We start from the raw sequence: 27911 nt of genomic DNA on the forward strand, positions 1-27911 counted from the left end.
CTTATCCTCCGGAAGGCGATGCCCTTTATTCTCGCCCAAGGACTGGACCAAGTCCTCCAGCTCTTTGCCGAAAAGAAGTTTACCTTTAAATGGCAAAGAAACTAGCTGGGCCTTCGACGAGACGTCCTCAGCCCAGTTCTGGAGCCACAATATCAATGTCAGCATTTGACCTGCCACCAACCGCGATCCTGTCCCCCTCAGGGACTCCGCGCTGCGGGGACAAACGCGGAGGAAAAACCTCCTCCCTCTGCAGTGCTGCGCCGCCGGGAAAGGAGGCAAAATGGCGCCCAGAGTCGAGGTCGCCAACCCCAAGGTACCTAAAATGGCGCCCATGCCCGCGCTGTCCAGGAACGGAGCAAGGATCACCTCTGGCAGCTGCCCAAATGCGCCCATCACCGACTGCACCTTCGCCGCCGGAAACACACGCAGCACACAAGCTGTCCCTCGAGAGGCGCGTGCGTGCCGCACTGCAGGCCCAATATGCGGCCCGACGCGGCATGATAGGGACAAAAAAAGTAACCCCCGCACCCCGAAAACGCGGCGAAACGATATCAAAACCACCCCCTCGCGATCGTAGCGGTTCCCGGAGACGAACGTCGCAAAAATCAAAAAATGTCCCCTTTTTTTTTTTTTTAAAGTACCTGTCTGGCGCCTCTGGGTCCTGAACCTACTGGGGGGAGTGAGCCAGGCTCCCCGGTGTCACCCCCAGTAGCATCATGTGTTGAATGATGGGTCCTCAACTCTCAACACCCACAGCCTCTTTAACTAGGGAGGATGGTCCCCTCAGGACCTCACAACCCCCTGGGAGGCGGGAGACCTCGACCTGCAGAAACACACTGTGGTCTGTCTCTGTTTCTACTCTATTTCCTTTTTTTTTTTTTTTTGAAACTTTTGGCTAACCCTGACTAACTCCCCTAGGCCCTAACTCAGACTGTAGGTTTGGTACCTACTCCACCTGCTAGAGACAGAAGAATACTGCCAGACTGTAGGTGGCACCAGCCCAGATAAGGCGGAGTTTTGTTGTTAAACTTCTGTCTCCATCTGCTAGATGGGGGGCCAAACCCAGGAGTCTGGACTGATCCGGGTACTACAGGAAATGGCCCTTCCTGGTCTACCAATGTCCCTGTCCTGTGCACGGAAGACTCTGTCCCTGTCCTGTGCATGGACGATTCTGTCCCGCTGTGCCTGCGTAAAAAACAACACAAGAAAATCATCCTAATACATCTTGATTATTCACTTCATTATTCACTTCATATATAGAAGCGGAACCTCAGGGACATATAATTGTAGATGCCCAGACACAAAATGCTACCTTAGATATTAAAAAAACAAAACATGTACATACCTCCTCCGGTCTTTGTGCCGGTACTCCTGTTGGCTGTTGTCTCCAATAGGCCGTCTAGAATTCGCTCGCAGAACATTTCTTAAACACCTTCGCATCCATTGAAAAAAGATCGCCAAAGCCAATATATACATGTAGTCCATGACGCTGTCCAATGCTGTCCGTTGGATATTCACGACTGTCAAGAGCACAGCACCACAATAATGCCAGGATCAAGGTAGGCGGTAAATATTGAGGGTAAAGACGCAGAAAATGTGCAGGTTAAAGACGTGCTATTTTGGGCACGCGCTACTGTATCGAGGGGAATAGCTAATCAGCTCATTATACATCATTAAACACCATTAACATAGCATCTACATGCAGTGGGCATCAACTGTTATGCGTCTTTTTCGGCACACACTAGGCACGCGGTAGAGTGTATACTGGATCGCGCGTCCAGGTCACGTAAAAAAGCGCGCAAGCTGGCCCGCGCTTTACTGTATCGGCCTGTTACAGATTACTTTATCTGGGTAACTTTAGTAGGAGATTTGTCCTACTGAATGTTTGGCTAAAGTTATACAGGTAACTTTATTCAGATAACTTTGCCCTCTCCAGCTTACTGAATATGGCCCTCTTGATTTTTTTTAACTTTCTTGTGTGTGTTTGAATTATTTTTCTTTCATTTATCCATTACAGTTTTTCCATCTTTCTTTACTTTTCATTCCTTTTTTCTCCAATTGTCTTTGTTCTGTTTCTTTTTGTGTTCAAAACACACCCCTCTCTCATTGCAGCCTGTTTTTCTACTTTTATGAAATTCTCTCTTTCCTCTGCTTTCATACATCTTTTTCTCCCTTCCTGCCAGTCTCTCCCATATGGTCATTCCTCCAATGTCACCTTCCTCCAGATCTTACCTCTAAATTCTTCTTCTCCTTCCCCCCTCCAATTTCCCCTTCCAATTTCTCCCCCAGCATTTCAACCAGTTATGCCAGCTGTGGCATCTGCTGCTAGAGCTGTCTAAGGTATACGAGAGTTTGGAAGTAAGCACAACTGAGGTACGGGTAAAAGAGAGGGCTCTGCCCAATAATGGAACAATAATTTGAAAACTTGGATGCCAGTGAAACTATTTAAGATCTAGAAAAGTGCTTTTTCCTTAAAGCCTTTCTTTTTTTTTATTCTTTTGTATTTTGATTCTCATTTTTTACATTGGCTATATTTTTTGGTCTACTTTCTCCTCTTTCTTTTGTCTAGTTTGGGGGAAGGATTGACTTATTTTGTTTTGTTCTTATTTCTGACTTTCATTTCCTCCCCTTTCAACCCTTCTCCCTCTCCCCCAGCCTTTTTTTTCACTCCATCCATCAAGCCTCTCCCTTCTTGCCCCTATTTCCAGTGTCTCCTGCTGAATATGATCAGGTGACACAAAGCTGCTCTGGACTATAGTGGCTTCTTTTGGACCTGATCTCAGCAGCACTAGTGAGGAGAGAAAGAAGCCCTGCTGGATCCGCCCAAATAGCAGTGGTGGAGAAGGAAAACAAAGGCCCCAGCAAGCTGAACCAAGCAGCACCAGCAGGGCAAGGAGAGCTAAAGTACGATGAGAGGACAGTTTTCTGCATTCCATGGCAAGAGACAAATTTCACAACACTTGTCGTGGCCTCAGAGTCAAAATAAACTGGGGTTTATGGTTATGGTCTATAAGAAACACTCTTAGCACTGTTTCTCATATTACTACATTTGTAGATCATCTAGTACCCTCGCAATACTTTTTGGATATAAATAGTAAAATGTGCATTACTTTGCAACTGAGATTGCATGGAAAATAAAATGGTAACCAAACCTTGGCTTCACTTCTCCATGTGTGTAGGATGACCACGCAAGACTGGACTTCTCCCAGTACTTCTTAGTAGCAGTCACTTTTGGCTTAATGTGTTTGGCCTTTATAGGTTTCCTATCTAAAAATATGTGAAAACTACATTTCAGAAAGTTTACATTTAATATACCACGGGTGATAGCATTTGAATCTAGGTATAGAAAAGCAAGTGTTGCTTACCTGTAACAGGTGTTCTCACAGGACAGCAGGATGTTAGTCCTCACATATAGGTGACATCACAGGATGAAGCCCTGTATGGAAAACTTTTCTGTCAAAGTTTCTACAAAGCTTTGACTGACACTGGCACACTGAGTGCACTGAGCATGCTCAGCCTGCAGTTATCCCAGTGAGCCACAGGTGTCTCCCTCAGTCTCGTCTTATAGTTAAAAGCGCAAGCGAAACTAAAATAAAAGTAAAAACGTATACAGACCCAACTCCGCAGGGTGGCGGATGGGTTTCGTGAGGACTATTATCCTGCTGTCCTGTGAGAACACCTGTTACAGGTAAGCAACATTTGCTTTCTCACAGGACAAGCAGGATGGTAGGCCTCACATATGGGTGAGTACCGAGCTGAGGATGCCAGAGACTGTGGCAAATGTTGGGTAGTTAAACCGACAAAAATAAGAGTAGACGGACTGGCCAAACATGGAGCATGCCGGCTTGTCATATCTAAGCAATAATGGGCTGCGAAGGTATGGAGAGCACTCCAGGTTGCAGCCTGATAAATATGTACAAGCAGCAGCGACCGAGGGGAAGCTATGAAGGCTGGGACGGACGCAACAGAGTGTGGTTACACACAGTGTTGTAGTGAAATGCCTGCTTGTCGGTAGGAAAAGAGATACAGACCGTCAATTAGGAGGAATAGATCTGTTTGCCTACTGGAAGTCACAGCTTGACTCTTGCCACAGAAGGAAAGAGTTAGGTGGAATTCCTATGGAATGTAGTGCGATCTAGCTAGAATGCAAGTGCACTATTACTGTCCAAGAAGTGGAAAAACCCTCTTGTTTTGGTGAGAGAGAGGTGTTGGGAAAAATGGGCAGAGTATATTCTGAATAAGGTGAGATGCAACGTCTACCTTAAGAAAGATATGAAGTTGAATACGTAAAACCGCTCGGTCACAGAGGAATGCAGGGTCGGATGAGATTGTAACAAGGTGTGTAACTCACTGACCCTGTTTGCAGAAATGACATTTATGAGGGAAAGAATTTCCCATGTCAAACTGTGAAATGAGAGGAATTGAAAGGCTCAAACGGAGAATATATGAGACTTATAAGGATAAGATATAGGTTCCATTCCGTGACTAGTGAAAATAGAGGCGGCTTGATCAGAGGATAATCCATGGTAAGCTGACTCAGAAGGGGTTTACCGTTAATCGGGTATCTCCACTCCCAAACGATACACCAATTGGAACAGAGGTGTACCTATGCAGAGGATGTCTAGGGAGCAGAATCCAAGGGAGCAAGAGAAAAGAATGGTGTAGAAAAAGAAAAAGGGAAATACCCTTTTGTATGCGTCATGTGGTAAATCATGCCATTTTGAATGGTAGGATTTATGTGTGGAAGGTTTTGTGACGCTACCAGTACCTGAGAACATCAGTGAGTCTACGATTTGAGACTGACTTGTGAGAAGGCGAATTGGTTACTGGTGTGATAGATTGAGAAGTATGGGAAGCATACTGGTCTCGGCCAAGACGTGGGTCTGAGAAACAGTGAACCCCGTCCCGGTTCAACATTAGAAGAATGCTGGCTATGAGAGGCAGCAGAAGAGACACATTTAAGAGGTCCTTGATGGAAGAAAGGCGTCTATGGGAACGCATTGAAAACATGTTAGGGAGTAGAATCTGTGCACCGTATGGTTTAATTCGGACGCAGAGGGCAAGTTCGGTTGACCTCAGCGTTGGAAGATTTTTCCCGCTACACATGTAGTCCGAGACCATTCGAGAGGATGGAAACCTACATGGAGGTCTGCTAGTGCGTTCAGTAAATCTCTTAGATAAGTGGCCCGAGGATACATGGAGTGAGCAAGGGCCAAGGGTAGAGCTGCGCAGCTTCCTTGCAGAGCAGCTAAGAGGTCGTGCGTGCTTGTGGGTTGGAAAGCACATTGTCCCTATGTTCTCCGTAATGGAGAAGGTTTTCATGGGTAATGATTCAGATGGACTGAATCAAATCACGGTGAACCTAGAAGATGTGGTAGGCCTGATTGACAAACTGAAGAGTAGTAAATCACCTGGACCGAATGGTATACACCCCAGAGTTCTGAAGGAACTAAAAAATGAAATTTCAGACCTATTAGTAAAAATTTGTAACTTATCATTAAAATCATCCATTGTACCTGAAGACTGGAGGATAGCAAATGTAACCCCAATATTTAAAAAGGGCTCCAGGGGCGATCCGGGAAACTACAGACCGGTTAGCCTGACTTCAGTGCCAGGAAAAATAGTGGAAAGTGTTCTAAACATCAAAATCACAGAACATATAGAAAGACATGGTTTAATGGAACAAAGTCAGCATGGCTTTACCCAGGGCAAGTCTTGCCTCACAAATCTGCTTCACTTTTTTGAAGGAGTTAATAAACATGTGGATAAAGGTGAACCGGTAGATATAGTATACTTGGATTTTCAGAAGGCGTTTGACAAAGTTCCTCATGAGAGGCTTCTAGGAAAAGTAAAAAGTCATGGGATAGGTGGCGATGTCCTTTCGTGGATTGCAAACTGGCTAAAAGACAGGAAACAGAGAGTAGGATTAAATGGGCAATTTTCTCAGTGGAAGGGAGTGGACAGTGGAGTGCCTCAGGGATCTGTATTGGGACCCTTACTGTTCAATATATTTATAAATGATCTGGAAAGAAATACGACGAGTGAGATAATCAAATTTGCAGATGACACAAAATTGTTCAGAGTAGTTAAATCACAAGCAGATTGTGATAAATTGCAGTCAAAAAAGCAAACAGAATGTTGGGAATTATTAGAAAAGGAATGATGAATAAAACGGAAAATGTCATAATGCCTCTGTATCGCTCCATGGTGAGACCGCACCTTGAATACTGTGTACAATTCTGGTCGCCGCATCTCAAAAAAGATATAATTGCGATGGAGAAGGTACAGAGAAGGGCTACCAAAATGATAAGGGGAATGGAACAACTCCCCTATGAGGAAAGACTAAAGAGGTTAGGACTTTTCAGCTTGGAGAAGAGACGACTGAGGGGGGATACGATAGAGGTGTTTAAAATCATGAGAGGTCTAGAACGGGTAGATGTGAATCGGTTATTTACTCTTTCGGATAGTAGAAAGACTAGGGGACACTCCATGAAGTTAGCATGGGGCACATTTAAAACTAATCGGAGAAAGTTCTTTTTTACTCAACGCACAATTAAACTCTGGAATTTGTTGCCAGAGAACGTGGTTTGTGCAGTTAGTATAGCTGTGTTTAAAAAAGGATTGGATAAGTTCCTGGAGGAGAAGTCCATTACCTGCTATTAAGTTCACTTAGAGAATAGCCACTGCCATTAGCAATGGTTACATGGAATAGACTTAGTTTTTGGGTACTTGCCAGGTTCTTATGGCCTGGATTGGCCACTGTTGGAAACAGGATGCTGGGCTTGATGGACCCTTGGTCTGACCCAGTATGGCATTTTCTTATGTTCTTATGTTCTTATGTCTGTCTGTATGCACAAAGATTTGTTGCAGAGGCAGAACTGGAAGGCATAAGGGTATAATGCATGGCTACAAGCTCCAGGGAGTTCAGGTGAAACTGTGCATGGAGTGCAGTAGACGTATATTGGGTTGAGAAGCTTTTAGGTGAAACTTTTACAACCCTGAGTAAATGTGAGCATGAGCAGAATCAGACAAGGTTTTGGTTCTAGATCTGCAATATGGATGAGGGATGAAAGCGTTTGAACAGCTTAGACCCACTGATAATGGAATTTCACTGAATCTAACACATAGCAGTTTTGGATCTATGAGGAAAGTGCATAGTGAAAAAACCCCATGGCCCGAGAAAGAAGAATTGAGGGGCTGAGGTTATGGAAAAATGCATGCAGAGACATGTAAGAATTTATAAGAATGTCTGTGCGTATGCTGGACAGGAAGGTCATTATGACTGTGGTGTCCAAAAGTGTTGTATAAGGGATTTATGGCAGTGACAGTAATCCCAGTTAGTAAATGTATAGTAAGTCATGAAGTAGTTAGAGCTCCTTGCGTGGACTGACTGTGGTTATGCAGCTGTCCATGCAAGGAAAGCGTGAATGATATTGCACTCCGCAGAGAAACAGCAGTCACTGATAGTGATTCAGGGGTAGATTTTCAAAGGGATACGCGCGTACCCCCCGAAAACCTACCCCAAACCCCCCCTGCGCGCGCCGAGCCTATTTTGCATAGGCTCGGCGGCGCGAGCAAGCCCCAGGACGAGTGTAAGTCCCGGGGCTTGCATGAAGGGGCGTGTCGGGGGCGTGCCCGGAGTGACGCAGCGTTTTGGGGGTGTGTCGCGCTTGACACGATGTTTCAGGGGCGGGGCCGTGGGCGTGGTTTCGGCCCGGGGGCGTTCCAGGGGCATGGCCGCGCCCTCCGGAACAGTCCCCGGGTCGGGTCTTGGCGCGCCAGCAGCCTGCTGGCGCAGGCGTAAATCCATGGATAAAGGTAGGGGGGGGTTTAGATAGGGCCGGGGGGTGGGTTAGGTAGGGGAAGGGAGGGGAAGGTGAGGGGAGGGCGAAAGAAAGTTCCCTCCGAAGCCGCTCCGATTTCGGAGCGGCCTCGGAGGGAACGGAGGCAGGCTGCGCGGCTCGGCACGTGCAGGCTGCCCAAAATCGCAGCCTTGCGCGCGCCGATCCAGGATTTTAATGGATACGCGCGTATCTATTGAAATCCTGCGTACTCTTGTTCGTGCCTGGTGTGCGAACAAAAGTACGCGCTTGCCGAAATTTAGAAAATCTACCCCTCAATGAATACCCCAGTTGCCGAACCTGGTGCAATCGACAGAGCTTGGGATTGTAATATTGTTGACTCACCATGAAGCACATAGAAAGATTAGAGGTAATGTACTTACTGCGATATGGAAGCATGGTGATGAGAGTTACAATTTTACCTGTGCCTTCTGAAGAAAGTTGGTATTTCTGAAGTCCAGGATGGGCGGAGAATAACTACTTTCTATTGAAAGAAAGAATAGTGTAATTAAAACTCCCCAAACCCCCTCCCCCCTCCCTCTGCACTTTATAGCGTCTGGGGGAGTGTACCGGGAACTTTGGTACAAGGTGGGGTGGCAGCTCTGATATCCGGCCAGTTGGGAGATCTGGAGGTGTCCAACTGGAGGGGCTGATGTAACCTGGATATCATGTAACCTCCCACGGGAGCGGGAGCGGTAAATTCTTACCCGCATTTCTGTGTGCTGTACAAGGAGACACCGAGACCTGTCGTCAAGCTTCGAGGTGGACTTGCACTTGAGGCAGTATTTGCTGGATCTCGTGTTTAGCAGATCAGCGAATGCACCTGGAACTTTGGTTCTGAATTAGGAACCAGAAGCCAGAGCTTTAATCAGCACAGAGCCTCGTTGCTGAAGAAGGGAGGATGCCCTGATGCAATCCCAAAGAAATGATAGAGAGGTTCTCTTGGTATTGTGGCTGACATAGCTGGCATAGCGATATGTGACACTAATACGGTTCTTGGAAGGTACATGACCTAGAACTTTTCGAACCATGTGGCCCGAATTAGAGAACACATCTCAATGGGAATGCCGCAGAAGCGGGTACTTACCATCCAACATGGATTGCCGAAGGACAAGCCAGTGAAGATTGCTGGCTCCGTGGATTTCAGGAGTCATCAAGGGAGTAGACACCCATCTCAACTCTGATGTCTGTATGGTAGCGCAGGTATAGAGGAGACGCTACCACGGTAGTATTTTGTGGAGGGCCACAATCCCCCACTGATGTCGGTGGGGCACGCCTCGGGAACAGGGGAGCTAATTAACAGCTCGTGAACCCTGCCCTCATCGCAGTGGCTCGATGTCTCGTGACGCAGTGCAGAATTCTTAGGAACTCGTTCCGGTGTTTCTGGAGCACCAAGGACTGCCAATATTGTGCGGAACAGTGTCAATGGCAGTGGTGATGTTGCTCGGTCCGAGCATAGTCCAGCATCGAGAAGGACAGCACCAATGTGCTGGATGGTGTCGGTGGCGGACGGTCACCGTGTCGGTGACGATGCATGCCACAGTGCTCGGCCCAGTCTTTCCCCAGCAGCGAGATAGATGCCCTCGCTGACTTGGATGGCGACAGATGACGGACTGTCAGCATGTCTGCACTGCTCCTGGCACTATGTAGTGTCGTAGGCTAATACGGGGCTTTGATAAGAACCCAAAGCATGGAGCACTGTGTTCAGGCGAGGGCATTATGTGGTGGTGCTATGTCGGTATTGACTGTTTCGATGGCGGCCGAAGCGGCCTCGAGGGTATCGTCAAAATATATATATGAAAAAACATCGATGACTCGGCTAGAGCAATGATGACAGTGACGGAAGCACTGACGGCATCGGCGTAGGTATCCATGGGAACGATGTGGCATCGAATAATCGAAAAAAACATCATTGGCATCGTAAAAATTGATACCGGCATCGACAGAGTCGATGAACGCATCGATAGGAACGTCGAAGACACCGATGGAAACTACATGGGCGTCGAGGGCATCGAAGTATGGAGGCGGGCACCAATGGCATCGGTGGCATGGCCACGGGCATCGACGAATGGCCACAGGCATCGACGGTATCGATTGGATCGACTCGGGCACCAATGGCTTCCATGGCTTCAATGCCACAGATATGGGCACCAATGGAATCGATGTTGGCATGGGTGCCATCAATGGAATTGACACTGGCATCAATGGAATCCACTTTGGCATGGATGGCATTGATGGAAATGACATTGGCATTGATGCCAACCCTTGAATTGGCATTGGCATCGATAGAATCGACTTAGGCATCGATGTCCATCAATGGAATCGACTTAGGCATCGATGTCCATCGATGGAATCCACCTGGCATCGATGGCCTTCGATGGAATGGAACAGGCATCGATGCCCATCGATGGAATGAACCTGGGCATCGATGGCATCAATAAATGAAGGATGGTATCAATGGAAATGACCCTGGCATCGATGGAAGTGCCCCGGGCGATGGTGGCATCGACCCGGGCATGGATGGCACCGATGAGACAAGGGTACGTCAATGGCATCCATCCGGGCAATGATGGCACTGATGAAACACAAGGAAAAATCAGGGCCATGGATGAAAAACATGGATGGCACTGATAGAAACGATGCAGGGACCGATGGTATCAGTGTACCGCGGAGGGAGGGGTACTGATGGCATCTAAGAATCCAGGACGGTCTGAAGGGGGTACCGACGGTAGCGATGGGGCATCGACTGCGTGAGGTTACCGAGGAATCGAAGGAATTGAAAGGGGCCCTGGCGGCAATGGAAACCGTGGAAGTCCCTGTCCCACTAGTGCTAATAACCAGGCAGAGTGTCACAGAGAGACACTCGCAGGCTATGTGTGTCTAACTGAAAACATAGGGAGAGGGAAGGCCACAGTCGGTTGGCAGGCCAGGAAGGTGACAGGAACCAACCGAAAAAACAGGGCATAGTACTCACCGAGCGTCGAATAAATGTACGCGAAGGGAGACCCGTGCAGGGAAAAGTGTTTGTGAAGTAAAAGTTTAAGTGTTTCCGTTGAAAAAATTGTGAGAATTTCTCACAGAGCTCCTAACCGCTCTGCTTACTGCAGAGCGGAAAAAAGAAGACTGAGGGAGACACCTGTGGCTCACAGGGATAATTGCAGGCTGAGCATGCTCAGTGCACTTAGGGCTAGATTTTAAAAGCCCTGCGCGCGTAAATCCTGCGCATATCTTATAAAATCTGGTGTACGCGAATGTTTTTAAGATCTACCTCTTAGTGTGCCAGTATCAGTCAAAGCTTTGTAGAAACTTTGACAGAAAAGTTTTCCATATAGGGCTCCATCCTGTGATGTCACCATGTGTGAGGACTACCATCCTGCTTGTCCTGTGAGAATTATGTTTATAAGCATACCTCTGCTAATCTAAAATATTTTACTTTTGCTTAAACTCATTATAAACACGTCTGTAATAACATGCACAGTAACCTCACATGCAAATGAACTAGTTCCCAAAAAATTGGTATACAGTAATTCATAATTACTTTATTTATACATATAAACATAAAACATATAAAACAATATAATGAAATGGCATCAATAACAAAGAGATATTGGTTTATCATTTAATAATTTGGTAACACATTTAATATAAAAATAAAGTTCTCTTTCAAAATCAAAACTAATTAAATTCAGTACATATTAAGATGAACAGCTATATACTGTTTCCAGTATTGAATGATAGAAATTATTTTCAGATTAAAAACAAATCATAAATTCCGTTTGCATATGAAAAGTTCTATATAAAAATTAACAAACACCCATACAAGCATAATAATTACAGAATGAACATTAATGGTATTGGTGTTTATATAACACTTGAAATCCATGCAACAAAGAACATATTAAGAAATATTTATAGAAAAAAAATCTATGGATTAATTTATAGCTATATTTCCTTAAGTTTAAAAAATCAGCATTATGTAAATCAAATTTCTTGAATTATTTACCTATAAGAGGTTTTTTTCTTGTGGTTTTTGTTTCATTACTTTCCTTCAAATCATCTAAAAGCAGATGCAGAAAACTACTGTTTGAAAGTGATCTTTCTCCAACTATTTCTTGACTCTTCAAGTGAGTAATCTCATGCTGTGCATTGATGTTTTTGTTGCCAAACAGCTCCATTTCATCATCTATATAGCCACTTCTATTACTTTCTTGAGTCACATCTTGTTCAGACATTTTTTCATGAGCAAATGTTTTTCCAGGCTTCCTAGAAAAAGTCTCCTCTTTGGAGAAAGTAATTAATTCTTTGAAGTGTAAAGACTGACTTTCTGCCTCGTGATTGTTATTCTGAGCCATATTTAGTTGGTTCAAATAAAAATAATATTTTTCCAATACACTAGCATCATAATTTGAATTTACCTCTGGATCCTCTTCCCAACATTTTATCCTGTGGTCACTTGCATTTATCTTTACTTTAGGGAATTCTTCTGAACTAATCACAGAATTTTCTGAGAATTCAGTGATAGCTTTTGAAACAGTACAGTCATTTGCTAAGTTGTTTTGAATCATCTCTGATGTATGATCCATTCTAAGTTTACGAGGCTGTGGTAAAATGCCAATCAAAACACAGCCACATTCAGTGCACCAGTTGATATTTAAACAATTCTCACTTGAACATTTTGGGCAAACTTTCAATAACATACCTTCTGAAGGTATCATCAGTGCAGAACTGTTATCATAAAAGATGGAATCTTTGTTAGATAATCTGGAGTCTATTTGCCTTTCATCTCTGTTGTTGTCATTGACCTTATTATGCTCAATAAATCCTGCTACATTGGCACCATTCTTAGTTCCTTCTTTTTCAGCCAGGTTTTTCACTTCATAAGTCCTACAAGTCTTTTCACCACAGCTGAATATTGGTTTATGTCTGTTCTCTATGCTTTGCCAAGGTACCATCAAATCTAAGGTTATGTCCTCCAACACCTGATTTGTAAAAGGTGACTCTTCAGTAAAAGCTATATGTTTGTTTTTATATTGTCTCTTAATGCTGTCTGCAGCATATTGCTTAGCAGGGGAACTGTTAGTCTTCAAGACTGAGTCAAAATTCTTAGACACATTTTCATTATTTGCTGTTGTGTACTTTTTTTCTCCATTCCACTCTTCTTTCATATTAGCCAAATTCTTTCTTGAGGGAACACTGCTTTCAAATATGTGAGAATGCAGATATGATGAATGTTTTCTTTCAGATTCTAAAGTATTGCATTTAGATTCAGAAAAGTCTTTGGACTCTGTACAAAATGTAATTTGTTTATTTGTTTTCAATGCTCTGCCCACACATTCATCATCTGAGCTATCCTCAAGTGGAACCCAAAAATAATTATCCTGTGTTGTACTGATGACATTAATCAAAGATTTGTTGCCTCTAACACTGTCAGCTTGGCAAATAATAGTAGGTTCTACAGAGGTCTCTCTAGAATCCAAAGGAATCCTCCCGATGACTGTCTTTTCCTTTCTGTATTTATTCTTAAAGTTAGTATCTCCTATAAATTCAAAGGAAGTGCATTTTTCTGTATCATTCAAGTTCTTACTAGGACTAATGCTATTGCAAATGTCAGCTTCTGCATTGAGATCATAGTCATATGGCCATTCTGGCAAAGTAGGAGGTAAGTTTCTAGTTTCTTCTGTTCTAAAGTATGGCTCTTTTTTATTTCCATCACATTGAAACAACAGTTCTGGGAAAAAAGAGCTTCTCTGTACATTTTCTTCTTCACAATTCCTCTTGAGAAACTCTTGTGCCCAATTCATCACATATTTGAGCTTTTGTATTTCTGGCACAGATATATTTTCAAGAAGGCTATAATCCAATTCCAAACTACTTACTTTTCTAAATGCTTCTGTTTCTTTCTTCATCCCACAAAACATTGGTTCAGATGATTTCTGAGCTAATAGTTTGATCCCATTTTTTTCATCATTTGTTTCTTGAAAATCATTTAACCTGAAAATCTGGTTTTGTTCTTTAGTGTTCATTATAAAATTCAAGGCTGAACTTTTACAAGTTGGTGAGAGAGAATTTTCATTATTGGTACTAGGGCTGTTCTTGTGTCCTCCTCTAGTGAAGTAAGCCAAACGTTTGGCCCGTACAAATTTGACATCTCTTGTGCGTGGTGTATCAGTTGCATTAATGGTCTCAGAATGAGGTTTTCCAGCAGGATTTCCAAATAATTCTTCCATCTACAAAAAAAAAAAAGGGTAAGGTACATTAATCTTTCTTTTACCAAAATGTACTTTCAGTTCATAACAAAGCATATTTGATAAAGGTTTACAATAGCTTAGAGGGGATATTCAGCAATATAGCAGTCAAGCTAAAAAGCAGAAAGGATAATTTTCAAACAGCTGTGCATACCCCCATGTACACATGTTTATGGGTGTGCCAAAATCTACTCTGCATTCTATAACCTGGTGTATATGATATACACAGGTTATAAAATATGCACAAATGTAACCTACAACATGTGTGTGCATGTAAAATAATGTGTGAATACATATTGCACTTACCCAAATAAATTTTGATTTATCTGGATATTTGAGACTTATATCTGATAAGTAGCTCTTTTTGAGTCTTATTCATCTATCTGACTTATATGAATAGGAAGTGCTTTCAAAACTTATCCAGTTAAGTAGCGGCTTTGCTTAGCAGGATAAATCGGAATTTATCTGGATAGGTTTTGCGCACTTTAAGACTAAAACTTTAAAAATATATGTGTGGAAATTTTACCTGCATAGTTTACATGCATTTATTCCCCGTAAATTGGATTTTACACGTGTAAGTCAGGAAATATTCTAACATGCGTGCCACAATGAAATTACCAATTTTATAAACTACGAGCTCTTTGTGGCTTGAAAAATGTGTTAGACCAGTACGATTTTTGTCTGGTAATCCAAGCATCAATTCTATTTTTACTGGATTACTGCAATGCAGTATATATTGGGCTTCCTATATCAAACATCAAACCAATGCAACTAATCCAGAATGTAGCCACCTGACTGATATCTTCCAGGAGTTGCAGGGATCATATTACACCATATTAATGGATCTTCACTGGCTCACCATCTCCTATAGAATTCAATCTAAAAAAAAGTATGATGGTATTCAAACAAATAAGTTACAACACATCTCATTGATCCAATGCCCTCCTGCGACTTAGATCAGCCCAAAGAGGCTTGCTAGATATTTCATCAGTGAAACAGGCTTGTGTCACAGACTCAAAAGAATGTGCATTTTCAATGGCAGCATCTAGGATATGGAACTCAATTCCAGAAGCAATTCACAGAGCTGAATAAAAAAATGTAAATCATGGCTCAAGCTTATCTTTACTGACAAGCTTATCTATGATTATATGGAAATAAGCAGTATCCCCCAAGAATGGTTAATTATGGCTGGAAATATAAGAAAAAAATGTTCCTGATACTGTAAACACCAAAACTGAGTAGTAAAAGCAAGTTTGCTTACCGTAAACGGTGTTTCCGTAGACAGCACAATGAATTAGCCATGCTGTCATGGGAACTGTCTCTCAGGCCCGGGAGGTGGAGCTTCAAAATGGTGTCAGAGCTTTGCTCTGAGGCTGCGCGAGTTCCCGCGCCTGAAACCAGATTCTCCTCAGTCTGTAATAAAGCAAGCGTAGTAGGATATGGAGTAATGTTGACTGCTCAGGGAGGTGGGTGGGTCAGCATGGCTAATTCATCCTGCTATCTATGGAAACACCGTTTACGATAAGCAAATTTGCTTTTTTCCGTTGATAGCAGGGCTGAATTAGCCATGCTGTCATGGGAGTCCTAAGCTCCCCATCACACTGATTAAGTGGTTCATGAAGTTGTGTGCATGGAAGAAGGATGCAGTCCAGGTGGCAGTCGACTTTGATGTCTACTTTGGTAATGATTGTAGAAGTGCTCGTCCCAATATGGCGTCTTCCGCCGTGTGCTGGTCCAAGCAGTAGTGGGACGTGAATGTGTGAAGGGATGCCCATGTGGCTGCTTTACATATGTCATGGTTGGACATGTCGTAGGTTTGCTACTGAGGTGGCCACTGCCTGTACTTGATGAGAATTGGGATGTGAAGAAAGCTTGGAATTTTGTTTGTGGTAGCAGAACTGTATTCATTGAGCTATCCAGCTAGAGATGGTACGTTTAGCTACCGGTAACCGGGAGCATTCAGATTGAAGGAAACGAATAGTTGAGAGACTCTTTATGGCGAATTGGTCCGCTGTTTATAATAGGCTAATGCCCTTTTGCAGTCTAGTGTATGCAGAAGCTTTTCCCTTTCGTTTTGATGTGGTTTTGGACAAAAAATAGGCAGTTCAATTGATTGGTTTAGGTGGAATTCCAAGACCACCTTCGGTAAGAACGAAGGTTGAGTCCGTAGGAGGACTTTGTGATGATAGAATTGAAGATATGGGCTAATAATGAACAAGCGCCTGCAATTCACTACGAGCGGATGTTACCGCTGTAAGGAAAACAACCTTCCATGTGAGATACTTGATGTGAGCTGAGTCCATGGATTCAAATGGTGATAGCATTAGCTCTTTCCAAGACGAGGTTTAGATTCCACAGCACTGGTGGCTTTGAAACCGGGGGTCGGAGATGTGCTAGTCCTCTGACAAAACAAGATACCATGGGATGAGTTGATATAGGCTGACCGAGGTGCGGTCTGTGGAATGCCTCTATGGCACTGAGGTGAACCCTGACCGAAGCTGTGGCTATGCCCGCCACATATAATGTGTGGAAGTAATCCAATAAGGCTTCAGGTGTACAGGTTAATGGGTTAAAGCCTTTTGTCCCGCACCAGGAGGCGTAGCGCTTCCACTTGAATTGATAATTTCTCCTTGTAGAAGGTTTCCTGGATGCTAGAATGATATATTGCACAGTGAAGGAAAATTTTGTTCGTTAGAAGGATTCGCTCAACCTCCATGCTGTCAGGTGGAGGAGGGTTCCCTCTTCTTGAGATAGGAGATCCTCTTGGTTCGATAACCGAATCAGTGTTTCTATGGACAACTGTAGGAGGTGTGTGTACCACGGTTGCCTTGGCCAGGCTGGCGCAATGAGAATGAGTTGCGCTGCATCCTGTATGCATTTCTGTATAGTCTTTGTAATTAGTGGAATTGGAGGAAATGCATATAGTAGTGTCTCCGTCCAAGGAATGAGAAAAGCGTCCTGGGCTGTCCTGTGTTGGCTGGGCCAAATGGAGCAGAATCATGTTACTTTCCTGTTGCACTCTGTGGCGAAAAGGTCGATGGACGGCCTTCCCCATCTCATGAAGATAGTCTGCACCACTCTGTGATTGAGTGACCATTAGTGCGGATGAAATACACAACTTAGTTTTTCTGCCCGAGTGTTGGCCATGCCGGGTAGGTATGTGACTTGCAATTGAATCGAATGGTCATTCGCCCATTTCAGAATGTTGAGGGCTTCCTTACAAAGGGTCCAAGAACCGGACCTGCCTTGTTTGTTGATATAGAACATGGCCACTTGATTGTCTGTGTAGACCATGACTCATCGACCTTGCAGGTGAGAGGCGAAAGTTCGTAATGCATAACTTATCGCCCTGAGTTCAAGGAGGTTGATTTGAAATTGCTTTTCCTGTAAGGACCATAGTCCTTGCGTCTGTAGGTGATCTAGGTGTGCCCCCTATCCCTTGCAGGAGGCATCGGTGGTGAGAACTGCATTGTGTGGTAACAAATTGAATGGGGCTCCTTTTATGAGCGTTATTTTGTTTAACCACCAATCTACATCTTTTATCATGTCTCCGGTTAAGGCCACTTTCCATGTCAACGGTTGAGAGTGTTGTCTCCATTATCATTTTAGATCCCACTGTATCCGTCGCATGTGTAGCCTTGTGTTTGATACTGCGTGAATCGATGCGGCCATGTGACCCAAGACTGTCAGGACCTGGCGAGCTGATGGTGACTGTGGCCTTGAGCTGTCGTAAGAGAAGGCGGATAATGCGTCTTTTTTCTTGTGGCAGAAAAACTCTGTGCCGGGTTGTGTCCAGTTGGACTCCTGTGAATTGAATGGTTTGAGCAGGGCTTAGACTGGATTTGTTGTAGTTGAGGACAAGACCCAAGTTGTCGAGACAAAGGATTGAATCTTGAAGATGCTTCCGTAGCATGTTGGGATTGGAGGCTACTATTAGCCAGTCGTCGAGATATGGAAAAATTATGATTCCTTTCTGATGAAGGAATGCCACTACCACCGCCATGCACTTGGTGAATACTCTGAGTGCCACTGATAGTCCGATGGGAAGAATTTTGTATTGATAGTGCTGACCATTGAATTGGAAGGACAGGTATTGTCAGGAGGATTGGTGTACTGGAATATGAGTAAAAACATTCTTCAGATCTATGGAGCACATCCAATCGTTGGGTTGGATTAGGGGGGCAGAATGGACTGGAGGGAGATCATCTTTAACTTTTCCTTGACTATGTATTTGTTGAGCTCTCAGAGATCCAGGATTGGGCAGAGATCTCCTGATTTCTTGGGAATGAGGAAATATGGGGAGAAGAAATCCATATTCTGGGTTGATAGAGGTAGGCAGCGAATTACTTGTTGTTGTAGTAGAGAAGCTACCTCTATCCCCAGCTGGGTGTGATTCATTCGGTTTCCTCTGGTTGAGAGATAAGGAAGCAGGGGTGGGCTCACAAATTGGATCTGATAACCTTGTTGGACTATATCTAACACCAAACGATCGGTGGTGATTTTTCTCCACTCCTGAATGTGTGCTGTTATCCTCCCTGCAGTTACTGAGTGTGACGGTGGCATGGCTATCCTCAAAAAGACGGAGGCATCTTGGATGTAGGAGGGGGTTGCTGTCCCTGGGGTCGCTGAGATCGAGGGCAGCCTCTACGACCATGGCTCTGTGGTTGCTGCAGTCTCTGCAGTGGCTGGTACGCCGGTGGGCAATAGAAAGCATATGGGCAGTATGCCCGGCGTTGGAACGGCTGTCGTCGCAGCGGGGCAAAATAATGACACGAAGAAGCAGAGTAGGATGGAGGATTCGTCAGGGACTGTACGGCCACAGACTGCTCCTTAAGTTGAACCACCGTTTCCTGGAATCTGCTGCCAAAGAGGTTGTCTCCTTTACAGGACAAGTTATCCAACTTGTCATGTACGTCCTCTCTACTTGCACTGGCACGTAGCCAAGCCATTTGACGTGCTGCAATCGCAGCCGCGGAAGCACGGGAGGACGTTTCGAATGCTTCATACTCAGTGCGGAGAAGGTGGTGGATTCCTTCTTCCATGTCCTGGATAGGTTGAGGACCTAAGGCACTGGGGTCCACGGAAGGAAGCTGTTCCTTCAACAGTTGAACGCATTCGTATAAATATTGGACTATGTAGAACTGGTGATGTTGAATCCGTGCTGCTAACATAGTCACCTGGAATGAACATTTGGGAAAGTCATCCAAAAAACGAAGGTATTTGCCCAGAGGAGTGGCCAAATGCAGTCTTGATTTCTTCGCTTTGTGCATTGTCGATTCAACGACAATAGATGTATGGGGTAACTGAGGAAGAGTATAATAGGGAGACTGCTTCATCTTATACTTCAAGTCCGTTTTCCTCAAGAATGCTGGTAGTGTGAACGGTGTCTCCCAGGACTTCTCTAGGACGGTGTCAAGCATGGTATACGAGGGAAGCGACGTAGGCTCTGCCGGGAGGTCAAATATCTTTAGCAGGCCTAGGGTTACTGCCCTGGGATCTGGCACCTTCTGTATGTCCAAATGGAGAACAGAGCCCATCTTTTCTAAAAATTTGGGATATGTCAGATTCTCCAGTGGTGAATTTGGCTCTGCTGGTTCCTCCGGCGGATCCGAAGGGTAACCAGTCAAGGTGTCAGGGGATGTTGGCGGAGGGTCCGGAGTAAGTGGCTGTGGAAGAACATCCTGAGGGTCCGGCCTCCGCATTGGTGGAGAAGGATCCCTTGGTAAAGGTAACAGTGGGCGCTCCCGGGATGAATGTTCCGAAGGCTTTGGTGACTGAGCCGTGCTGCTCGGTGAAGACGGAGGGAGTAGGTAAGAAGATTGGATGGATTCAAAGAAGCCAGACAGGGCCTCCAAAAGCTGAGTAAAAGCTTGCTGAGTGTGAGGAGGCATGGTCGGCCGTACCGGAACTGATGGGCGGTGTGATAATGCCACCAGCAGAGTGTCCGAATCCAATGCTGTCCGTTTCTGCCTGTGGGTACGTAGTACCTCAGGTGCCTTTTGTTTCTTACGCAGCGGCTCCTGCAATATGTCCCCCATGGTACGGTGTCTGGAAGTGGAGGACAAGTCTGAGAAGTCCTGAATTGAAGAAGTTGATGAAGATGAAGAAGAGAGGCTTGTCACTTGGATCCATTCTTCCTCCGACCTAGAAGGAGATTCTGGTGAATTTTGGCCCACTGACGATGGAGAACATCTTGAATCTCCTAACACTTGCTGACGGCAAGGGTCCGGCATGATTGCTGCTTTTGAGGACACAGGGATGGACTGCATAGAGGTGTGATGCTGAGATACAGCAATTTTCTTTTTCTTTGAGGGCTGTAATTGGTGTGTGTGCAGTCATTTTGAAGAATGCTTCTGCGTCGGCAGATGCGTCGACGACGCCGGTCTCTGCGTCAACATTACTGGGACGTGCGCCTTCTGTTGTTTGTGCGGCGAGCGAGGAATCGTGCGTCTGACAACGGCACTATCTGCGTGCTGCCATCTCTTGCGTTGACCGTTACACCGGCGTCGTGGACGCATGAGGCGTCGGTGCCAGCTTGAGATGCTTCATAAGCGGCGCCTTGTGCATCGCTTCGACATGCTTGTGCATCGTGCATCGGCAGCTTGCCCGAGGCGTGGGCCTTCAAGTGCGTCATAGATCCGGGCTTGGTACGGCTCATCGACACATCGTGTCCCGTCAATGCCAATCTTCGGATCTCTCTGGGTCCCGACCTCTGGATCCGTGCATTTTGCCCTTTTGCCTGTCCTCCCCTCCAGGCCTGGAGGGGAGGACAGACGCCCTACGTACTAGGATAGTCTGCATCTTGGAGGACCCCAGAGATGAGTGGGCTTTCGACAGGGGGCGGGGGGAAGCATACGACCCACCCCTCACCTTTCTCAGGGCCTGGATCTTGTCGACCCTCTGGCGCCGGGCCTTCAAGGACATGCGGTCGCAGAGGGGGCAGGACTCCTGCTGATGATCTGGGCCCAGACATCTCTAGCACTTGTCATGTCCATCAGTAATGGACATAACCTTACCGCAAATGCAGGGTTTAAACCCCAACGGTCTCGGCATGTCCTCCTGTTGTTCTTATCCTCCTCATTATATATATTCTGTTTTGTTTTTTTTGTTTTTTGGGGGTTTTTTTGTTTGTTTTTTTTTACTAACGCTGAGGAGATCTGAAGCTCTGCATGCGATCTCGCGCGTGAAAAAAACAGACTGAGGAGAATCTGGTTTACGGCGCGGGAACTCACGCACAACCTCAGAGCAAAGCTCTGACACCACTTTGAAGCTCCGCCTCCCAGGCCTGGTAGACAGTTCCCATTACAGCATGGCTAATTCAGCCCTGCTATCAACGGGAAAACCAAAATGCTCAGAAAAACTTTTGACTTGATTTTAAATGACCATTATAAAAACAGTCAAAAGGGCTGCATTCATTGTTTAAATTACTAATGTCCAAGGGAGGTCACGTGATGCAGTGCGAGCAAGCAGACGTATCCTGACTTGCTCTGGGGCCCCACTCCCCAAATCATAGATCATCGCTCTCCCTCCAACATCAGACAGAAATAGCAGCAATGATCCTTTCAGCCATAGACAAAAAATTGGGCAAGCTAGATTTGCATTTCGATGAGCTTCAGTCACTCTTAACTGACCATACATGATGGCTGATACGCGAATCGGGTGGGCTGAATATCAGGAACGGGCTGCTCAGATGGAATTGGCAAACCATGACACCAAGTTGGAAGACCTGGAGCATCGCTTCCGTGGGAGCAATCTCCGGATTATTGGCTTCCTCGAATTACTCCCAGAACGGGACTTGTGCTCTTTCTTTGAAAGCTGGCTAAAGCAGGCCTTTAACTCCCCAGATCTGCTAGCAGGCCTCTAGAACGAGAGAGTCGGCCTATTGATCACAACAGACCACGCCCGATTCTGGGGAAAATCCTGAACTACCACCATAAAGAAGAACATCTGCACTTATTCAAGCAGAGAAGAACTATAGAATATGAAGGTAAAAAAATTATATTTTTCCCGGACTATTCTCCTGCGTTCTCTGCATGCCACCACCTGTTCGCGCCATTATGCTCCCAACTAGCAAGACAGAAGGTTCGCTTCACTTTGCAATACCCAGCAAAACTCAGAGTTCTCCATGATAACCAAACTCATCTCTTTGACTCAGCATCTGAGGCCCAAGCTTTCTTTTATTACGAGCGCGAGCTACGAATCCTGTTGAGGGATGCAGAGGCGCGGTCACCTGCTCCTGGGAGATTGAGCCCTTGGGCCACAGGCAGCTCAGGGAGGAGCCCAAAGACGCACACCGTGGGGAAGTGAGCGAGTACAGGCACAGATGGAGCAGGAACAAGTCTGGACTGAAAACCAGGCAAGGAACATCAGGAACTGGAACAAGGCAGGCTCAGCCCTCCACTGGACCAACCCGCACCAGTGACACCCAGCAACACATTGCTGGTCTCAGGAGTAGCTCTCCGGTCACTTGATAGCCCTTCTGGACCCGCCGCTTGGGAATGACGAGTGCATGAGGCCAGACGGAGGCTAAGGGCAGGAACAAGATGAGACAGGAACTAGTAGACTCAGGATACTCAGAAGACTCTGACAAGGTTCCAGGTTACTAGGAAGTCTCAGGCAAGGATTCAGGAGAAAGTACTGGGTGAGTGCTGCATCACAGAGCGCCCTACACAGCCGCCCATGGCTGGTCACGGACCACACTGAAGGTGAAGCAGACTCCAGACGAGGCAGTGGGGACTTGAAGCCAGGACATGACAAAGATTCAGGAAAGGCCTGCACCAAGGCGCACCCTACACAGCCGCCTGTGGCTGGTCGCGGACTACGCTGAAGTGGAGCAGGTTCTGGCAGAGTCTAGGGCAGGCACGAGGTACTCCGAAGACTGGGACAGGATACAAGACTCGAGATTCAAGACTCTGAACTCGGAATTCAGGAACAGACCTCAGCATAAAAGCAAGGGCCTTCCGGAGACTTGGGCTGCAGGAATGAAGGTAGGACATGTACCACGAGGCGCCCTACACAGCCCCCCATGGGCTGGTCATGGACCACGATGGTGGCACGCCCGGGAAGGTTGAGTAGCAAGGAACCTGGAAGGAGGACAAAGAGCTGGAGACAAGGAGGACACCAAGACCAAGACTGGAACACGGAACATCAGGGACATCTGGAACATGGAACATAGAACATCCAGTACTTCTGGACCAGGAATATCAGGACTAGGAACATCAGTGCTTGGACGAGGAACATAAGGACTTCTGGAGGAGGTCGGTAAACACCAAGGAATTTATTAATATTTCGAAGTAAAAAGCCCGACTCAGGCCGAGTTTCGCTCTATTGAGCTGCTTCAGGGGCTGTTGAATAATGAAAGCGGTGTTTGCCTGTATACAGCACCTCATGCAGATGTAAGGTTTTTATATTCCATATTTTGTACTAAATAACTTTGTTTAAGCAAGTTTTTTAAAAAGCAGGAGGCAGTCCATTAGATGTCCATACAAATTCCTCGCTATGAGGCTTAGATTCCTGCAAAAAAGTGTCCTGCAACCACTTCAAGCCAACCAAATATGTATTATAGCGGATATCCGTAGCAGAGGAACCTTCCGTTGCGTGGGGAGAGACAGCTGATTCACCAGATCGGCCACAATAAAATTCCCCTCAGCACCAGAGTCGACGAAAGCCCGGATCTGGAGTTCCCCACCGGGGTATTTAAGAGTCACTGGCAAGGTACATAGAGGAGCTGATCCTGTAGAGCCTAGGTGTAGCTCCTCGGTATAACCTAGGCACGGTCGTTTCCCCGGACGTTCCGGGCAATTGGCGAGGAAGTGCCCCTTGCCTCCGCAGTAGAGACAGAGGCCCTGCGAGCGGTGCCTCCTCCTTTCTTCAGGCGTTCCGGGCAATTGGCGAGGAAGTGCCCCTTGCCTCCGCAGTAGAGACAGAGGCCCTGCGAGCGGCGCCTGCTCCTTTCTTCGGGCGTTAGTGGAGATCTACCCAATTGCATGGGTTCTCCACTGTTGACAGAGGCTGGAAGAACCTTAGGTGCTGGGGTTCTGGTGGCAGTGGACGACTGCGGTGATGTCTTACGGTAGGAGCGGGTCTCCTTATCTCGCTGCTGAAGACAGCGATCCACCCTGCCGGCGATATCAATTAAGTCATTTAAGTCCTCCGGGAGGTCCCAGCCTGCTAACTCATCTTTGATGCGGCTGGCAAGCCCCTCCAGGAAGATTCCCCTAAGGCAATCATCCCGCCAGCCAACTTCCATGGCCAGCGTGCGAAAGTCTATGGTGTAATCGGCCACCGAGCGTGTCCCTTGCCTGAGGTGCAAGAGCTCCGAGGCCGCGGTGGTCTGGCGTGCAGGATCATCAAAAGCGAGGCGAAAGTTGAGGACAAATTCCTGCAGATTCTGCAACAAGGGGTCCTGACGCTCCCACATGGGTGAAGCCCAGTCAAGAGCCTTACCATCCAGTAGCGAGTATGTATGCTACTTTAACTGCGTCTGAGGGAAACTGCAGGCAGAAGGGCAAAACGCACGTAGCACTGATTCAAAAAGCCACGGCATGTCTTGATATCCCCGGCATACCGGGTCGGCGTGGGTAGCTGAGTCACTGAAGCCGAACTGCGTGCTGGAGCCGGAGGGGCAGGAGGCGGTTCCGGAGGAGAAGCCTCCAGGCGGGAGACCAGCTGTTCCACGGTAGCAGCAAGCGTGTCGATACAGTGCTGTTGCTGCTGGAGGCGTTGTGCCATCCCCGGGATGGTCTGCAGGCCTGGGGCCTCCGCCGAGTCCATGGCCTTGCAAACTGTTGCAGTTGGACACTGCTGGAGAGATAGTGGACCCTTGGGCCGACCTACCTAGGGAGGCAGGGTAGGCCAGGAGGCGGAGCCACAAGCTGGAGGCATTCACCCAGGAACCAAGGACCCCCCCGGGAGGAGCCCGTAGGGTCCTGGGTCCTCGGGACTTGGAACTGAGACAGAAAGTCCAGGGACTGAGATAGGCGTAGGCCGGGACCAGAGCAAGCAGAAAGGATAGGAAGTCCAAGTACCCAGAAGGCAGGGGACCGGCTGCACAGGGCCGAGGGCCGGCTGAAGGCAGGGCAGCGGGCGGCAGCGGAGTCTGTAGCAAACCGGAGTCTGAAGCAGGCTGTAGGCTGAAGCGGAGTCGGAAGCAGGCCGGAGTCAGGGGCTGGCTGCAGGCTGAAGCGGAGTCGGAAGCAAACAGGGGTCGGAGGCAGGCTGCAGGCTGAGGCGAAAGTCAGAGGCAAACCGGAGTCGGAGGCAGGCTGCAGGGTGAGGCGAAAGTCAGAGGCAAACCGGAGTCGGAGGCAGGCTGCAGGCTGAGGCGAAAGTCAGAGGCAAACCGGAGTCGGAGGCAGGCAGCAGGCTGAAGCAGAGTCAGAGGCAAACCGGAGTCGGAGGCAGGCAGCAGGCTGAAGCGGAAGTCAGAAGCAAACCGGAGTCAGAAGCAGGCAACGTGAAGATTACCAGGAACGCAACTAAGAACAACTATGGAGTTGTGAACCTCGTTGCAAGGCGATGAGAGAGAGTTTGAGCACCGGTTATATCGGGACTTGGGCGTGACGTCAGCAGCGCGGGCGGGGCCAGGCTTCCAGGAGCTGGGCGCTCAAGACGGACGTCCTCGCACGCGAGACTGACAGGAAGCAGGCACGTAATGGCGGCCGCCACATGGAGTGAGAGAAGCCCCCGGGGTCCAGAGCGGGCGGAATGCGGTGATCCCTGAAGCGGAGGGAGGCGGCCTTGAGCCCTAACAGAAGGGAAGCGGTCGGGACCGCAACACCCAGAGATGGCGGCATCGGGCCAGTAAGTGGAGGGCCTGTCCGTGGGATGGGGTCCGCGGGCAAGAGCGTAACATCTTTCACACCAGGCATAAAGAAACAGAAGATCAGGCTCCTCAAGTCCCGTGAAGTCTGCTATATCCTGGCCTAAGGACATACTAGACTTCTTCACAATGATTATGTTAAGAGACATCTCTATGAAGGAGGGGCAATCCAGGAAACTACAGACCAGTTAGCCTGACTTCAGTGCCAGCGTTTAAAAAGTGTTCTAAAGATCAAAATCACAGAACATATAGAAAGGCATAGTTTAATGGAACAAAGTCAGCATGGCTTTACCCAAGACAAGTCTTACCTCACAAATCTGCTTCACTTATAAAGGTGATCTGGTAGATGTAGTGTATTTGGATTTTCAGAAGGCATTTAACAAAGTTCCTCATCAGAGGCTTCTAGGAAAAGTAAAAAGTTATGGGATAGGTGGTGATGTCCTTTCGTGGATTACAAACTGGTTAAAAGACAGGAAACGAAGAGTAGGATTAAATGGACAATTTTCTCAGTGGAAGGGGGTGGGCAGTAGAGTGCCTCAGGGATCGGTACTGGGACCTGTGCTTTTCAATCTATTAGATAAATGAGGCTTGACCGACGTGCCGCAAATGTGCAGTAGAGAGCAGCTCTACTGCGCATGTGGGGGCGAACACGTCGGTCAGAGCAGAGCGTCAGCTCTTTGAAAACATGGCGGTGGCGGCAGCGAGGAGTGGTGGCGGCGGCGAGGAGCGGTGGCGGCGGCGCACGCGAGGGAGGGAGGGACCTCCCCTGGAGATCTTCCGTTTGTGCCATCCGAAGGGGTTGTGAATGAGCTGAGAGAGGGGGAGTGACTGAGGGGGGAGAGGGGAGGGAGTACATAGGGGAGGAGGGGGTGACTGAGAGGAGGGGGGAGAGGGGAGGAGGGAGGAGGGAGTGACTGAGGGGAGGGGGAGGAGAGAGGGAGGGAGACTAGAAAGGGGAGGGGGGAGGGAGAATAGAGGGGGAGGGGAGAAGAATGAGGGGAGGGGGAAGGAAATGGACCGAAAAAATTTTTTTAATGTAGCCCGTTGTTACGGGCTTAACGGCTAGTATATTTATAAATGATCTGGAAAGGAATACGACGAGTGAGGTAATCAAATTTGCAGATGATACAAAATTATTCAGAGTAGTTAAATCGCAAGCGGATTGTGATAAATTCGAGGAAGACCTTGTAAAACTAGAAAATTGGGCAACCAAATGGCAAATGAAATTTAATATCGATAAGTGTAAGGTGATGCATATAAGGAAAAAAAAAACCATGCTATAGTTACACGATGCTGGGTTCCATATTAGGAACTACCACCCAAGAAAGAGATCTAGGTATCATAGTGGATAATACATAGAAATCATGTTATACATGCCGCCCGCAGCAGCCCCTCGGTGCGGCCCTCTCACCTTTCCAGACGGACTCCAGCTGCTGGCTCCTCCTCGCTGGCGGCGGTGGGCCACCAGCTCCAACTTCGGGTTCCCTCTGGTACCTCCGGCCCTGCCACGCTACCAGTGTTGCTAGTCAAGATGTCCCTTCCTAGGCGCGCGCGCACACACATCACTGATTCTTTTAAAGGGCCCGCAGCGGGAACCTGGCTGCAGACCCAGATGCTGACATCAGACTCCTCAGCGTATAAAAGCTCAGGCCTCGCTCCATAGCATTGCCTTTGCAACAGGTCTCTTCGTATTCCGAGTACTCGTTGCTATTCCTGGATCGTCTCATCGTTGTGTTCCTGTCTTCCTGGTTCCTGTTCTCCTAGTTCCAGTTCGTCCATGTGTTGGATTGACTCTCTGGATTTGACCACCGCTATGCCTGACTACTCTTCAGCTTCTCTCCAGCCCCAGACCTACGCTACGCCTGACTACTCTTCAGCTTCTCTCCAGCCCCGGACTTCCACTATGCCTGACCACGCCTGCCTTCTCCGTGCCCTGACCATTGCCTGATTGACTACGCTTGCCTTCTCCGTACTTGACTACTGCCTGGATTGACTATGCCTCTG

At 47.0% G+C, this 27911-nt stretch overlaps 1 protein-coding gene across 3 annotated transcripts in view; it reads right to left on the reverse strand.

Moving 5' to 3' along the window:
- The window catches only part of LOC115099247, a 503007-nt gene that overhangs the window by 448289 nt on the left and 26807 nt on the right, over nucleotides 1-27911 (reverse strand). For all 3 annotated transcript variants that reach the window (XM_029616734.1, XM_029616743.1, XM_029616753.1), the window contains 2 exons: nucleotides 11845-14068; nucleotides 3153-3267 (listed from right to left, as the gene is read on the reverse strand). In XM_029616734.1, the coding sequence (XP_029472594.1) occupies nucleotides 3153-3267; nucleotides 11845-14068 (2339 nt within the window). The remainder of the gene's footprint in view (nucleotides 1-3152; nucleotides 3268-11844; nucleotides 14069-27911) is intronic.

The sequence above is a fragment of the Rhinatrema bivittatum genome, chromosome 1 (assembly GCF_901001135.1).
Source record: "Rhinatrema bivittatum chromosome 1, aRhiBiv1.1, whole genome shotgun sequence".
NCBI lineage: Eukaryota > Metazoa > Chordata > Amphibia > Gymnophiona > Rhinatrematidae > Rhinatrema > Rhinatrema bivittatum.